Source organism: Coloeus monedula (assembly GCF_965178545.1).
Source record: "Coloeus monedula genome assembly, chromosome: 9".
In the NCBI taxonomy this organism is placed as follows: Eukaryota; Metazoa; Chordata; class Aves; order Passeriformes; family Corvidae; genus Coloeus; species Coloeus monedula.
In genome coordinates this window covers 26,283,487-26,296,694 of record NC_138789.1, presented here as the reverse complement: position 1 = coordinate 26,296,694, position 13,208 = coordinate 26,283,487, and the positions used below count along the sequence as shown (strand labels likewise).

The 13,208-nt window shown below is 45.1% G+C and overlaps 2 protein-coding genes across 2 annotated transcripts; both read left to right on the top strand.

Moving 5' to 3' along the window:
• The first annotated feature begins 12 nt into the window (after positions 1-12).
• TXNDC12 (thioredoxin domain containing 12) lies at positions 13-9,711 on the top strand. The gene is made up of 7 exons (XM_082286823.1): positions 13-196; positions 2,188-2,248; positions 7,068-7,120; positions 7,611-7,684; positions 8,250-8,319; positions 8,414-8,497; positions 8,905-9,711. The coding sequence occupies exons 1-7, from the start codon at positions 106-108 to the stop codon at positions 8,982-8,984; spliced, it is 513 nt and encodes a 170-aa protein (XP_082142949.1). The 5' UTR covers positions 13-105; the 3' UTR covers positions 8,985-9,711.
• Positions 3,805-5,494, top strand: KTI12 (KTI12 chromatin associated homolog). Its single transcript, XM_082286822.1, has one exon. It carries the CDS (start codon positions 3,815-3,817, stop codon positions 4,535-4,537), a length of 723 nt encoding a protein of 240 aa, XP_082142948.1. The 5' UTR covers positions 3,805-3,814; the 3' UTR covers positions 4,538-5,494.
• Positions 9,712-13,208: the final 3,497 nt, after the last annotated feature.

The following is a 13,208-nucleotide window of genomic DNA, read 5'->3' as shown; positions in this document are numbered from 1 at the left end:
GAAAAAAAAAAAAGAGGAAAAAAAGAAAAATCCAGCTAAGCGGGTCTTGTCCTGTCTGGAGGTTCGGGGCCGTACCCGGGTGCTGCCGCTGCCCGCGCCGACACCATGAAGGCTCAGCCCGCGGTAGCCTCCGTCTTCTGCCTGTGCCTGGTGCTGGCGGCCTGCGCCGCCTCCGCCGCGGGAGGGCTCGGAAAGGGTCAGACAAACGCTTTCTTCGGGCTTTCCCCAACTTCTATCCCCACTCGGGGCGGGTCCGATCCCCTTAGCTCGCGGGGGCCGCCGGGCGGGAGCAGAGAGCGCAGCTTCGGGGTCTGGAGGTGCGGGGGGCGCTCTGCGGGGTCTCCGCCGTCGTAGTTCGGTTCTGGCTGAACCCCTCGTCACCGCGGAGCCCTGGGGGAGCAGCCCCTCGGTGCCCCCCGTGCCGAGTGCCCCGTGCCTGCCCAGCCTCCGCCGGGCTCCTGGCAGGCGATGAATGGCCCTTCTCTCCGCCTTCGGCTTCCCTTGCCCTTCGTGACCGCTCCTCACCTCGCTCTTGGCTTGCCCAGGCTCCTTGTCTAATTACCGTGTCTAATGGCCCAGTTCACCCGGGGCCTGAGCTTCACCCCAGGTGGTGGCTTTGCCGTAGAGGTAAATCTCCTCAGGGCTGGTTGTAACCAATTTGATCAATTGACAGCAAAGCTGTGGTGTGGATCCCAGCCAGCCATTCACCCTTTAATTCCCTAGATGACTTTCATTCAAAAGAAACACTCTGTAATGTGTTGGGCAATGCTTTTAAAAACGTACCGAAGCTCGCCACAAAGTGGGGTTTGTTTTAAATATAGAAAAGCTTTTGAAAAGTGTTTCCCAGCTAGAACAATAGAAGGTTTTCCCTGTTTTAACATTTTGGCCTGAAATAGCTGACGTGTCATTATTCTGGGTAAATGTGACTTCTGCTGATCCAGCTGGTTTTTGCTCTGGGACGTTGAGCTGGTACAAATGTAGCCCTGTGTCCGAGACTGCCTCAGCAGCTGCTGTGTGGGTGTGAGGGGACATGGACGAGGCATCCCCACCCCGCCGCGAGCTCATCTGTTTGATGTGTTGCATCACGTATGTTCCCAGTTGCTCATATCAGCAGACAAGATCAGGTAACACAAACACTGTGCCACTGTCCACACCTCCCAGATGCTGAACTGAGGTGCCCCGAGGACTTGGCTGAAGCTGTTTTAGGCTTTCTCCAGCTTCTTTGCCATAGTCGTCTACTGGAGACAATGTCCACTTTCCCCTGTGTCAGCACTGGGCAGTCTGTGCCTCCTGATCTCTGTGTAGCTCCTGAGATCTGCTCCCCTCAGCACCCTGAGCAGGGTGGGTTGCTGACTAATCCAAACCCTTAGGGATGGGAAGGGGCAAGCCGAGGTTCGTGTTTGGCCATCCGGCACCGTAATTGTTAATTACTGGAGCCAAAGTGTTCCAAGAGAGTTCCTCTTTGTACAGCTCCTGGATCCCCTTCATCTCAGCTCTCCAGGTGGCTTTTGGCCACGTGCTGTGTTGGCTACCAAAAAAACCCAACCCTGCCAGTCGCTGCTTTGCAGCTGTTAAACATACACTAACTCACTCTTAAATCAATTGACATAACAAGGGTTGTTATCTGTATGTCAGATAAAATATTTCCTGCATTGTTCAGTCACTGTAACACTCAGAAATCTGTGCAATAGCGTTCTTTCTTGCTCTTCAATGATATTATCATCAGCAGGAATACTCAGCATAATAGCTTTAGAGCAATTAATGATCATATGTTGGCCTAGGAGTTTTTAAGTTTCAGTTTAGTTTGCCTTCGGTGGGATTTAGGAAGCCAAATGCTGACATGTTTAATTTGTCACTCATCAGATAATAAATGTTCACAGATTGAAAAAGAATGGAGAATAATCAGAAGGCACTTCAATTTTAATATCTGTTTGGGGGATTTTAGTGTCATTTACATACATATATAGAAATATTCATGAGCATGGTATGTTTTTGTTAATTAATTTCAATGGGATTCCTCATACGACTGTGTGGGCTGTATTTGCAGAAGTCTTTCCAGAAGTGGGGCTATAGTTGGCTTTTAAAGAATATAAAATGAGTTGAAAACACTCTTGAGGGTTGGGCTGTTTTCCTCTGTTAGCTAACGTGTTAAATTAAGCAGCATTTATAAACCCTTCTCTCTGGCAGGTTTTGGAGATCATATTCATTGGAGAACACTAGAGGATGGGAAGAAAGAGGCAGCAGCCAGGTATGTTTGCTAGTTTTAAATACAGAAATGTGTCTTCAGAAGCATTCACAAAGGTTCTATTTCAGCCCTAAATTTAACCACAGAAAAGAGTCTCTTATTAACAAAAATGAGGGTGGTTTAGGAGACTCTTCAGATCCCTACAGCTTATTGGAGAGAAAATACAGAATTTTGTTGACTTTGCCAAGGCACCACCTAGGTTTAATCACTGCAGTCTAATTAAATGATTGAAGCCCTAGCATGCCTTTGAAACAAGGAAATAATTATTACAGTAAAGAAAGATATAGTTCTCAAGCACACAAATGCATATATAAGTGGTGCTCAATCCCCTTGAACTCAGCAGTGCTAAGAGTTTCCCTAAAATTCCCTGTGCCTGTATAGATGAGGCCTCAGCATGAGGTATTTTTCCATCTGCAGAAAAAATCTGGAAGTTTCAAACTCTAGTGAACTGACAGAACCTGATTTGGGTTAAGCTTAAACTTTAAAAAGAACACTGTAAAGGTGAAAAAATGACATTTTTTCTTTTCTTTTTCTCAGAGTTTCTTGTGCTTCTTGTTAAAATGCAAGAAGGAGAATGGCCTGCTTATAAATTCTACTTGTATTTTAACTTTATAACCTAGATCTGACAATGCTGACATGAGTAGAAATTCCTCATGCCTTCCAGGTTTTCTGTTTAATTTAGTTCTGCTCTCAAACTGATCCATCTGGCAAGTTCTACACTCTAGTGCAGAGATTGAATTAACCCAGATGGTACACTTCAGAAGTCTTACAGGTTTTTGTAACTTGCTATTTTAGAATTTTTGGAAAGGAAAAAAAAAGTAGATTATTTCAGTATCTACAGTTGTAATTGTAGCATTGCTTTGCAGTGCAGCAGAGAAAGCTTTAAAATGATACAGAGGAGGGTGGGAAGGATGGCAAGGTCTGAGCTCTCAGGTTTAGGCATGATGAGCATTCCTGCTCAAAAAGACACTGCAACAAGGGATGGAAAGGATGTGAGCTACACTCTGTCCTTTCTTTGCTGGTGCACAGATCTGCTTGCTGATTTGAACTGGGCAGCATTTGAGTGATATTAAATTGAAGGATTGGAAGAAACTACTAATAGCAAAGAAAATATAAACCTAGAAAGTACTTTCCCCCCCCTAAATCTGACCATAAATCAGGAGATGAAAAATTACACGAAATTATCTGGGATGCATCTGAGATGCACCAGAGCCGGTGGTCTAGGAAGTTTCAAGCCTTCCATTCTGTACACTGCACAATGTCGGGGGATGCTGGGGACTTTGCGGTTTTGAGTTCCCTGCGGGCGAGGGCGGGGTCCCGGCGTTCCAACAACTGCTGCGATGGCGTTTTTGAGCCGGTGGCTTCGCAGGACGCTGTCGCGGTGCCAGAGCCGTGCTGGGCCGAGGCGATTCCCCGCACCTGTGGGGAGAAGGAGCGCGCCGAGGGCCGCACGGGGGCGGCCAAGCGGGGCCTGTCCCGGGCGCTGCGCGGGGCCGGGGCGGGCTCTGGGCGTGTGTGACCGGCGGAAGCAGTCGCGCCGCGTCCGGGGCGGGCGCCGCTGGCGGGGCGATGCCGCTGGTGGTGCTGTGCGGGCGGCCGGGCAGCGGCAAGAGCCGGCGGGCGGCCGAGCTGCGGGAGGCGCTGGGCGGCCCGGAGCGGCCGGCGCACGTCGTGGCCGAGGCGGAGGGCGGCCGGGCGGCGCTTCGGGCCGAGGTGGAGCGGCGGCTGAGCCGGCGGGACGTGGTGATCGTGGACGCGGGCAACGAGCTGCGGAGCATCCGCTACGAGCTGTACTGCGCGGCACGGCAGGCGGGCACGGCGCGTTGCCTCCTGCACTGCGCCGGTGGCGCGGGCGGCCCCGACGAGCCGCCCTTCGAGGAGCCCGACCCGAGCTGCCGCTGGGACCGGCCGCTGTTCACGGTGCGCGGGGAGGAGCCGCTGCCGCTGGGCGCCATCCGCGCCGCGCTGTTCGAGAGCGCCCCGCCGCCGCCGCACCGCGCCACCCGCACGCAGCCGCTGCAGTCCTGCGGCTTCCTGCACCAGCTGGACCGCGTCACCCAGGACGTGCTGGCCGCCGTTCTGGCCGCGCAGAGGAGCGGGGCCCAGCCCGGAGAGACCATCCGCGTCCCCGGCGTGGCCGAGGGGCTGGTGCTGAGCCGGCCCGTGAGCGTGGCCGAGCTGAGCCGGCTGCGGAGGCAGTTCATCAGCTACACCAAGATGCAGCCCAGCGATGAAAACCTGCCCCAGCTGGCCAGCATGTTCCTGCAGTACCTGAGCCGCAGCATCCAGTGAAGTGTCACCTGTGCCACCCAGCAGTGGCGGTGGTCGGGCCCCGAAGTACTCGCAGCAGGAAGGATGTGCCTTCAGTCACAGACCCCGCAGAGCCTGCGTCCCAACCGTCGGGGATCGGATCCCTTGGCAGCAGCAGCTCTGGGAAGATGGGCACCGTGTCCCTGCAGCGGCCGAGCCAGCTGCATCGCTGGGAGGATCTCTAGGGAAGCAGTTCCCACCCTTGCGTTCTCCCCAGTGGCATCTTGCAAAAAGGAGAGCTACTGGTGCATCCCCAAACAAGTGAAGTCTCCTGTGGAGACATAAACCCCAGTAATCGAATAGTGTGACATGAAAGTGCAAAAGGTGATGACTGTAATGAAAACTTTACCCTCCACATTGGTTGTGTGTATGCCTGGAATAAGAAGATTGTTTTTCCTGGGCTGCCTCCAGATAATGTCAAACTGCAGAAGAGACTTCAGGTCCAGAACTGGAACAGGTTGTATTTCTAGGATGTGACTGTTTCAGAAAATCTGACTGAACCCAAGAGAGATTTGCAACTCTGCACTGCAAAAGGGTGTTGGCTTAACAAACTCAAACTTATCTGTTTCAGGTCTAATAATAAAATGTGTGCCTTAAATGGAGTAAAGTCTTAATTTACCTGCAGGACTATTTTGCTGAAATAATTTGCCATGTTTTTTTTCTTCAAGGTCATCATTATACACCCTTAAAAACACAAATTGCTTAAGAATGAGTGCTCTCATACAAAAAATGAGCTGACAGTGTCTGTTCTGTGTGAAACTCATAAGTCTGTACCAGCTGTGATGGGTAGCTAAGTTTCCAATAATTTTGGGTACAGCTTATATAAACTCACTTTCTGGTGGATGCTTCATTCTTCATGCTAATAAATTATGGCTTTTGGTTTTAATTGTACGTGTAGTGCTCCCTGGGAGGAAATGGTAAAGTGGGGCAGGAAGGGTTACTTCAGTTACAGTGTCTGTCTGACACACCAGCTGCTAAAGGGATTTATTCATTGCAGAACTGAGAAATGACTACAAAAATGCTTTAATGTAAATAAGTTTGTCTTACCAGTGAACAAAGCTGAGAAAACACTTCAATTATCTCAAACCTCTGTGAGTTCTCACTGATGAAGAGTTCGTATTTCAAGGATGTGAGCACTTCCATTTAAAACCTGCTTTTAAGGTTTCTCTTTAAAAAGTGTGTTGCAGTACTGACCACCAGACCATTGAGCTCTTTCAACATGAATCACTGATCCTTGGTGATAAGAGCAATCTCAAATCCAGTCTTAAATCAGCCTCTCCTCAAGAAAGAAGCAAAGTAATTTTGGACTCTATAGAAACAATGAAAAGAAATGGTTTTTCATCATCAGGGAGAGGGCAATGACACAATGCAAGCTTTATGAGGGAAGTGTGTATTCTTGCTCCTTACTGCAAATATATATAAAGGTGATGACGTATCAGTTAGTTATATATGGGAAACTTGTGTTTGAACAATTCTAAATGTTAATGGCTTCCTTTCCACCCTTTCCTTGTTCTGAAGTTCATTACTGAACACTGCTAAGTAAAGATTTCCTTTCATACCTATTTACAGCTAAAGAAAAACTCATATATCAGTTCTGCTAGTAATTAATGTAGTTGTTGTTGTGTGCAAAGGTGTTAATAATCTGTGTATGAAAATTTGACTGTTTTTACCCCCTAATATGGCTCAGAGTTTACAGTAGGAGAAAACTTGGAGTTTGCTTTGCTTGGCATATCCCAAAAGAAGTATCCACACAGGGTGTTCTCTCCAGATTTCTTCCTCTCATTCACCTAGTTTTAGGCTGTTCTTACTGCTCTGGAAGCCATATCATTATTATATGGAAACTGAACCTCTGGGTAGCATAGCTAGTAAAGTTAAATGAATTATTTGGAAAGAGAGAAAGCAAAAATAACTTTGGTCCTTTTGCACTGCACTTTATTTAGGCTGCAGGTCCTCACAGGCCTTTTCTCCTTCTTAGTCCTAGCACCTGACACATCCATCACAATCAGTTTCAACATACAAATGCATGGGAAGCCATGCAGGCAGCCAGAGGGTTTGCTGGGTTATTGGGTTTGGTGGTTTCTCAGTGGAGGGCCTTAGTCACAGGAGGTGACTGAGACACGTGGGCTATGATGGGGAGGGGGATGGATTGTCACCCACTGCATTGCCTTAAGCAGCCACGAAAATCCATCCTGAGATCTCTCAAGCAGCTGCTGTCATTAACCATTTCCAGTAATCTGGGGAAAAAAAGCATGACCAGTTGTGTATCTGAGAAATCTAAACTAGTAAGAGAAAGTTTCTTCCTCTACACAAGCAGTTATTGACTGGCAGCTATAATAAATTATTACATGTTTTAAGATTGGGAAAACTTTTTTGCAAGACAGTCTTAGAGCACTGCATAATCTCTTTACACCTCACTTATTTCATGTTACATTTAGCTTTCGAGGAAGCCTTGACTGTTAAAATGTACGTGTAATAGAATTTCTTTGACAATTTTCTTTTTTCTTTTTGTTAGTGGTTTGCCTCTTATGGTTATCATCCACAAGTCCTGGTGTGGAGCTTGCAAAGGTAAGTGCATTGAATACTAGAGCTTGCTGAAATTTCTCATGAACCTTTGTATACAACTCATGTAGCCATGAGAAATGTGAACTTTGCATCCAAAATGTAACCAATGGTATTTGTATTTCATTGAGAGTGGCATAATATGGCAGTGTCATAGCAAACAAGCTGGGTGTGTGGCTAAGTCTTAAAGGATGAAGTAGTTGAGTGGGAGTGGTGGTTTACAGCAGGATTTCTGCTTCTGTTGCCCTGGATCAAATATAACCACCTATGTTGGGCAGGCTTCATCCCATGGCTGCCCAGCAAGAATTGCTTCAGGTACCTCCTGTTCTGTGCCTGGCTTTAAGGGTTGGATACATACATTCCATTTACTCACTGCTAATTGAAAAGTGCCACTTCTCTAGAGGGAGGGATGAAGTGGATATTTTGATACTGACCTGAAAATCTGAAATATTTTCCACTGGTTTTACATACCTCTTATTTTTATTTTTTTCCTTAGCTTTAAAGCCAAAGTTTGCTGAATCCAAGGAGATCTCTGAACTTGCCCATAATTTTGTTATGGTCAACCTTGAGGTAGGCTGCCCTCTGTATCCATGTTCTGCCTAGCTGAAATGAAACATTTGCAATCAAACATTTGCAGTCTGACTCAACTGGTTGCATCCTGTTTTGTGTACATCCTAAATCCTGCACTTCTGAATAGGCATTCAGGATTGATTGATAGAACTTATTGTTTTAAAAAGACTTTTCTTCAGTCTGGCTACTTTAATTGTGTTTATAAACCTGGCTCTCTGCCATTGTCTCTTTAACAGTTTATACCTTGTGTGATTCAGTTTCCACAAAAAAGGAATTTATGTTCATTCTCTCAGTATGTATCAAACAGTCCTATACCAGAGTGGGGTGGGTAATGCAAATTTACAGACCAGAAAAAAATATTATTTTCACAAAAGATACTTCCATAGGTAAAAATAACTTTCTTTCCTTTGAGAGTGGAGGATAATGCAGTTACTTAGGATCTGTTAAAAATGGAAGTTGCCCAAGGTAGAAGGAATCTGAAGGCAAGAACTTGTTTCTGTAAAAAGCACCGTGTTTTGTTAGATATCTTGCTAATATCTTCCCTCTCTCCTGCTTTGCTGTGTAGGATGATGAAGAGCCAAAGGATGAAGCCTTTAGTCCTGATGGAGGTTACATTCCCAGAATCCTTTTCATGGGTAAGGCATCCACAGTGGTTGTGTCCATTCACAGCACTGGGTTCTGTTCTTCCTCTTTCCACCTAAATTTCCTGTTGGATTTCTTGTTTCATAGACCCCAGTGGAAAAGTCCATCCAGAAATCATAAATGAGAGAGGAAACCCCAGCTATAAGTATTTCTATACCAATGCTGATCAAGGTATGTACCAAGTAGTTTGAAGGGCATTTTTAGTGAGATGAAGCTGTGGCAGTGGAGAAAAATGATGGTACTTTGAAGTGCCATAGCTGGGAGTGGTTAAATACAGTGTGAGTGAGTCATTCTCTAATGCCTGAGGAACCATATTCAGGATCATGATTCTCCTTAATACCTACTAAAAGCCTATAGGACCTAATTTTGTCTCCAGTTGTGGCATGGGAAATCATGGAATTCGCATGATCCAGCTGCACATAGTTGGGAAAAGTGTGCTGGACTGGTTTTTATCTTACAGATTAATCTGTAGATCTACATTCTGTAACTGTGTTGTTTTAAAACACTTTCATTACCAGTTCACCTTGATGTTTTCACGCTGAGATTAATAGTTGGTATCTCTCTGTGTAATCTTTCAGTTGTCCAAGGCATGAAGGAGGCCCAGGAGAAGCTGACAGGCGATGCTTTCAAACAAAAGCACCTGGGAGATGAACTATAATGAATACACTGAATAATACCTTTTCATCACTTCAAAACTAAGAGGAAATGATTAAACAGACCAAGAATGTAGATGCACTGAAGGGACATAATTCCCCTGTCAACAATGTTAGGTTAAACCCTATTTGGACTTCACACACACACAACAGTTACTTACGGTGTTTTCTCTGCCTGGCAGTTTGTACTGTGATGGTTCTGTGCAAGTGGGTAATGTGCAAACACATCTTTTTGTGTGTTTGTGCAACCACTAATATTTGGTGTTAAAAGGGAGGTGTGTAGGGAAAACACTATTTGAGGACAATGTGATGGGAAAAACCAGAAGTAGCCATCATTTTGACACTTAATCAGGGTTGAATCTCTTTTCTCACTGGTATTATGTGATCCCATAGTTTTTACTGGGCATTCCCATCACTGGGGCATGTTCCTGGGCCAGTTGTTTTCTAGATATCCAAACTCATGAATTCTGCCGCTACACCAAGTAGAATACATTTCATGAATGTCCAAGTAGCATGTGAATTATCAGCTCTGCAAATGTATTTTTGTGTAAAACTGTGTGATTTCATCTTTTTTTGCCGTTGGGCAGAAATTTAACTTTTTCCTTATGCACTCACCTTTTGATTGTTCCATCAAGTCAGGGTGGGTTATGTTGAAGCTTTACGGGGTTTCCCCTTTTATTCTTTGAATGTTTTTGGCGAATGCCTTGCCATCACATTGTACTGTATTTTTGTACCAGGGTGAAAAAAAATTAAACCTTTTTAAACATAAACATGCAGAGAGTGTTTTGTGGTTAGGGGCGTAGCTTTACATTCTTAAGCATGGGGGGGATATATTTTTGTTTGTGTTGCAGTGGTTATTAATGTTGAATGTCACAGCTGAAGGTTTCCCCTTTTTATAATTAAAAAGCATCAATTGTTTTACCATATAACTACAATTCAGCCATTCTTACGCTACCCACACTGTTGAAGGCAATGTGTTTATTTACTGGAACTGAAAAGAGGAATAGAGGGGAGTAAAATCACCCCTCTTGACCTGCTGGGGACACTTTTTCTAATGCAGCCCAGCATGCTGTGGGCTTTTGTCACACGAGTGCGTTGCCGGCTCATGGTCACCTTGTTCTCCACCTGGATTCCCATATTCTCCTGCGCAGCAGATTTCCAGACTGTACTGGTGCAGGTGAAGGACTTTGGATTTCCTTTTCTTGAACTTCTGACAACCCTCTCTGCCCATTTCTCCAGCCTGTTGAGGTCCTCAGTGGCAGCACGACCACTGTTATGTGGATATCAGCTCCTCTCCCCAGCTTTGTATCATCTGCCAGTTTGCTCAGAGTTAGGTGTTAAAAAGTACCAACCAAGGGTACTCCACTAATGATGAGCCCCTTTTAGCCCAGCACTTCTGCCAGTTTTCCATCCATCTTGCTGCCCATTTATTTAGGTTGTACTTCATCAGTTTGTCTATGGGGATGCTTTGGGAGACAGTGTTGAAAGCCATAGTAAAGCCAAAATAAACACCACCTACTGCTCTCCCCTCCACCACCAAATTAGTAATCTAAAGCAAAAAATCCTGTCCAAAAGACACTTGCCATAACTTCCCATAACAAACATGGAGATAACTTTCTGCAGATACTTTTTGAAGAGCTATCTGAGGACATTAGGTGGGGAAAATTGTTTTATACAATAAACTCAACTTGTCTACTGAGTCCATTTTTACTGTTCAGCAGCATTAGTTACTTTCCAGACCAGCCTGTCTAAGGAATTTTAGGCACCAAAACTCAACTGGGCACTAAAAGACAAGGACTCAGTTGAAATAATGGGATTATTGCACATTGCAATTACCCTGCTCAGCTGCTGAAAGTTACTCTACAGGCTTTTTCCTCTGCTTCTCCTGCAAATTGTCTAATAAATTAATGATGGAATTTAACTCAGCAGCTACTCTCAAGTCATATCAGCCTCAAAGTAAATCTATATAAGCCTTAAAAAAGGATTTTGCTGTGCCAAATATTCCTTTTTTCCTCAGCTTTATCAGTTGATCAAATAAAAAATAGTTCCTATCTGATGCTCATTTAATTTAGAACTTTAGATTGACATGACTAAAAATTCATTGCTATGGCTTTTTTACTTGCCACCAGGGGGAGGACTCTGCGTGTTCATCTGGTAAAGGATTCAACAAATCATAATTAAAAAACAACCTCTGATGCAAATTAGCAGGGTGCACCTCTGTGGATTTCCATGCACAGTTTTGCAGCACCTCTGCCCTGCTCTTATCTCTGCAGCCTGTGAGATGTACACCAAGTGTTCCTTTCTTTGCAAAATGCTCTGATGTCTGAAGCAATGTGGCCTCAAAGTAATTTTTAGAAAGTTCTTCATCCAGAGACATCACCCTTCAGTGACAGGTACAGGCAATGTGCTTCATCCTTTACATTTAAGACCACCCTGATTCAAAGTTATCCTCCTTCATGTGTTCTCTGATGCCTCTCCTCTCCTTCCATACTTCATGCCTTCCAGACTTAGTACCTTGGAAGGAAAAATCTATTTCATGACACTTTTGCCTTTGTTCTTTGGCTGCCTCCTTTCTCTCTAATCCTTTCTACCCTCTGTATGTTCAGACATGGTGAGCTGGTACAGCTTCCCCGCCCTCTCTTCCATTTGCTTTTTCCTGGACCATGCTTTTGTCCTCCGTAGCAGGATGGAGCTTGGCACTTGCTGGCCTGCTTGGTGTCTAGCTGGGGTCTCAGTAGAATATGACATAAGTGCTGTCAGCTTGATTGCTAGGGACAGCTGATTAACTTGTGTAAAAGCTGCTTCATGTCTCTGGATTGCAGGGTGAACCTTCTTTTGATCTGTCACTCAAGTAGTTTCCTCTGTCTTACCTGTTAGTTTTATACCTGGACTTTTTTTTTTTTTTTTTTTTTGCTATCTCCTGCTGCAGATTCTTTACATCCTTCTTCTTTATAATCTTGATAAAGTGGTACAGATGGCTGGCATTTTCTTCTGTGCAGAGAGATCCACCCAGCAGTTACTTTATGTATGTTGTGTGACTTTATGCACACAAGCAAGTCCCCAGGGCTTAGAGAAGCTGCTTGCAGGTCAGTGTTTGCTGTAGTTGTGTTTGAAGTTAATGTGCAGCACTGCTCAGTAACCAAGGCCTCAGATTAGTTTGCCCCCATCAGCTTTGTTTCTTGTGCTGCCCATCTGTGTATGACTTGCAGTAACTTACATAATAACTTCTTTAGATGCATCTAGAAATCCCCTTGGATTCTCAGCTTCTTCTCCTATGGTAATGTAGGGGGTTCAGTCCGAAACTGGGTGGAAACCCACTACAGGAGATAAAAAACCCAAAGACACTTCAAAATTCTTAGTATAGACCCAGAAAACTGCCAGGCCAAATCAATCTCATGTAAACAAACATGCTGTCAGTTCCCTTTCTCCCACAAACAACCTACATAGGAAAAAAACCCCCAAAGTTAATTAGGGAGTGCCTGGATTGCAGCTCCCATCTGGCTGCCTGGGAGCAGAGGTTGCTTTGCACACCTGAGGCTGGACAGGATATAAGGAAGTGTCAGCTGGAGACTTGGGAAACCTTTCCTTTGCCATATTTAGCAGCAGGGAACAAAAGTGCAACAACCAAGAATGCCTGCACGGACAGAGTGTCCCATCTGTCATCCTGACATGCTGAGTTTAGGAGTCATCTACTTCAAACACACTTTTGTCCCCATGTCTGTCTGCCTGCCACTGTCTAGCCTGTATCAAACTGCTAATGAGCTTCGTTCACTCAGACCTCACTTAGAGCTCCTGTAATGAATAGCTCTGAAGTGAAATATTATTAAAACCCTATGAATGAGGTCATAAATCCTTGGAAACGTCTCAACTTTTGGCAAGAGGAGAGGTATTTGCATTTATGTTATGCTGTGATATTTATTTGCAGCTGACATGGTATTATGCCTGCTTGGGTTTGCCCACCCAGGAGAACCACTCCAGGGCTATTCCTTGACAACCGTCGCTATAGGTGGATCAAAACTTGATGCCTGAGGATGGAGATTCAGAAAGCAATAAAGATGGAATTACTCTGAACAGAGCTCTCTCCAGAGAGTGGGATGAAAAGGGGAAGTCACTGCAAATTCATGCTCGTTTCAAAGATGGCAAAGCCAAAGATGAAGTTTCTCTAAAAGGTTGCATCCCCTTTCCAGACAGCTAGTGTAAGTTGTCTTTGGCACTGACTGGAGAGGGAA

Coding starts and splice junctions, on each gene's coding strand:
- TXNDC12 (XM_082286823.1), top strand. CDS start 106: ATGAAGGCTCAGCCCGCGGTAGCCTCCGTCTTCTGCCTGTGCCTGGTG. Junction 2,249..7,067: donor AAGAAAGAGGCAGCAGCCAG/GTATGTTTGCTA, acceptor TCTTTTTGTTAG/TGGTTTGCCTCTTATGGTTA. Junction 7,685..8,249: donor TTGTTATGGTCAACCTTGAG/GTAGGCTGCCCT, acceptor TTTGCTGTGTAG/GATGATGAAGAGCCAAAGGA.
- KTI12 (XM_082286822.1), top strand. CDS start 3,815: ATGCCGCTGGTGGTGCTGTGCGGGCGGCCGGGCAGCGGCAAGAGCCGG.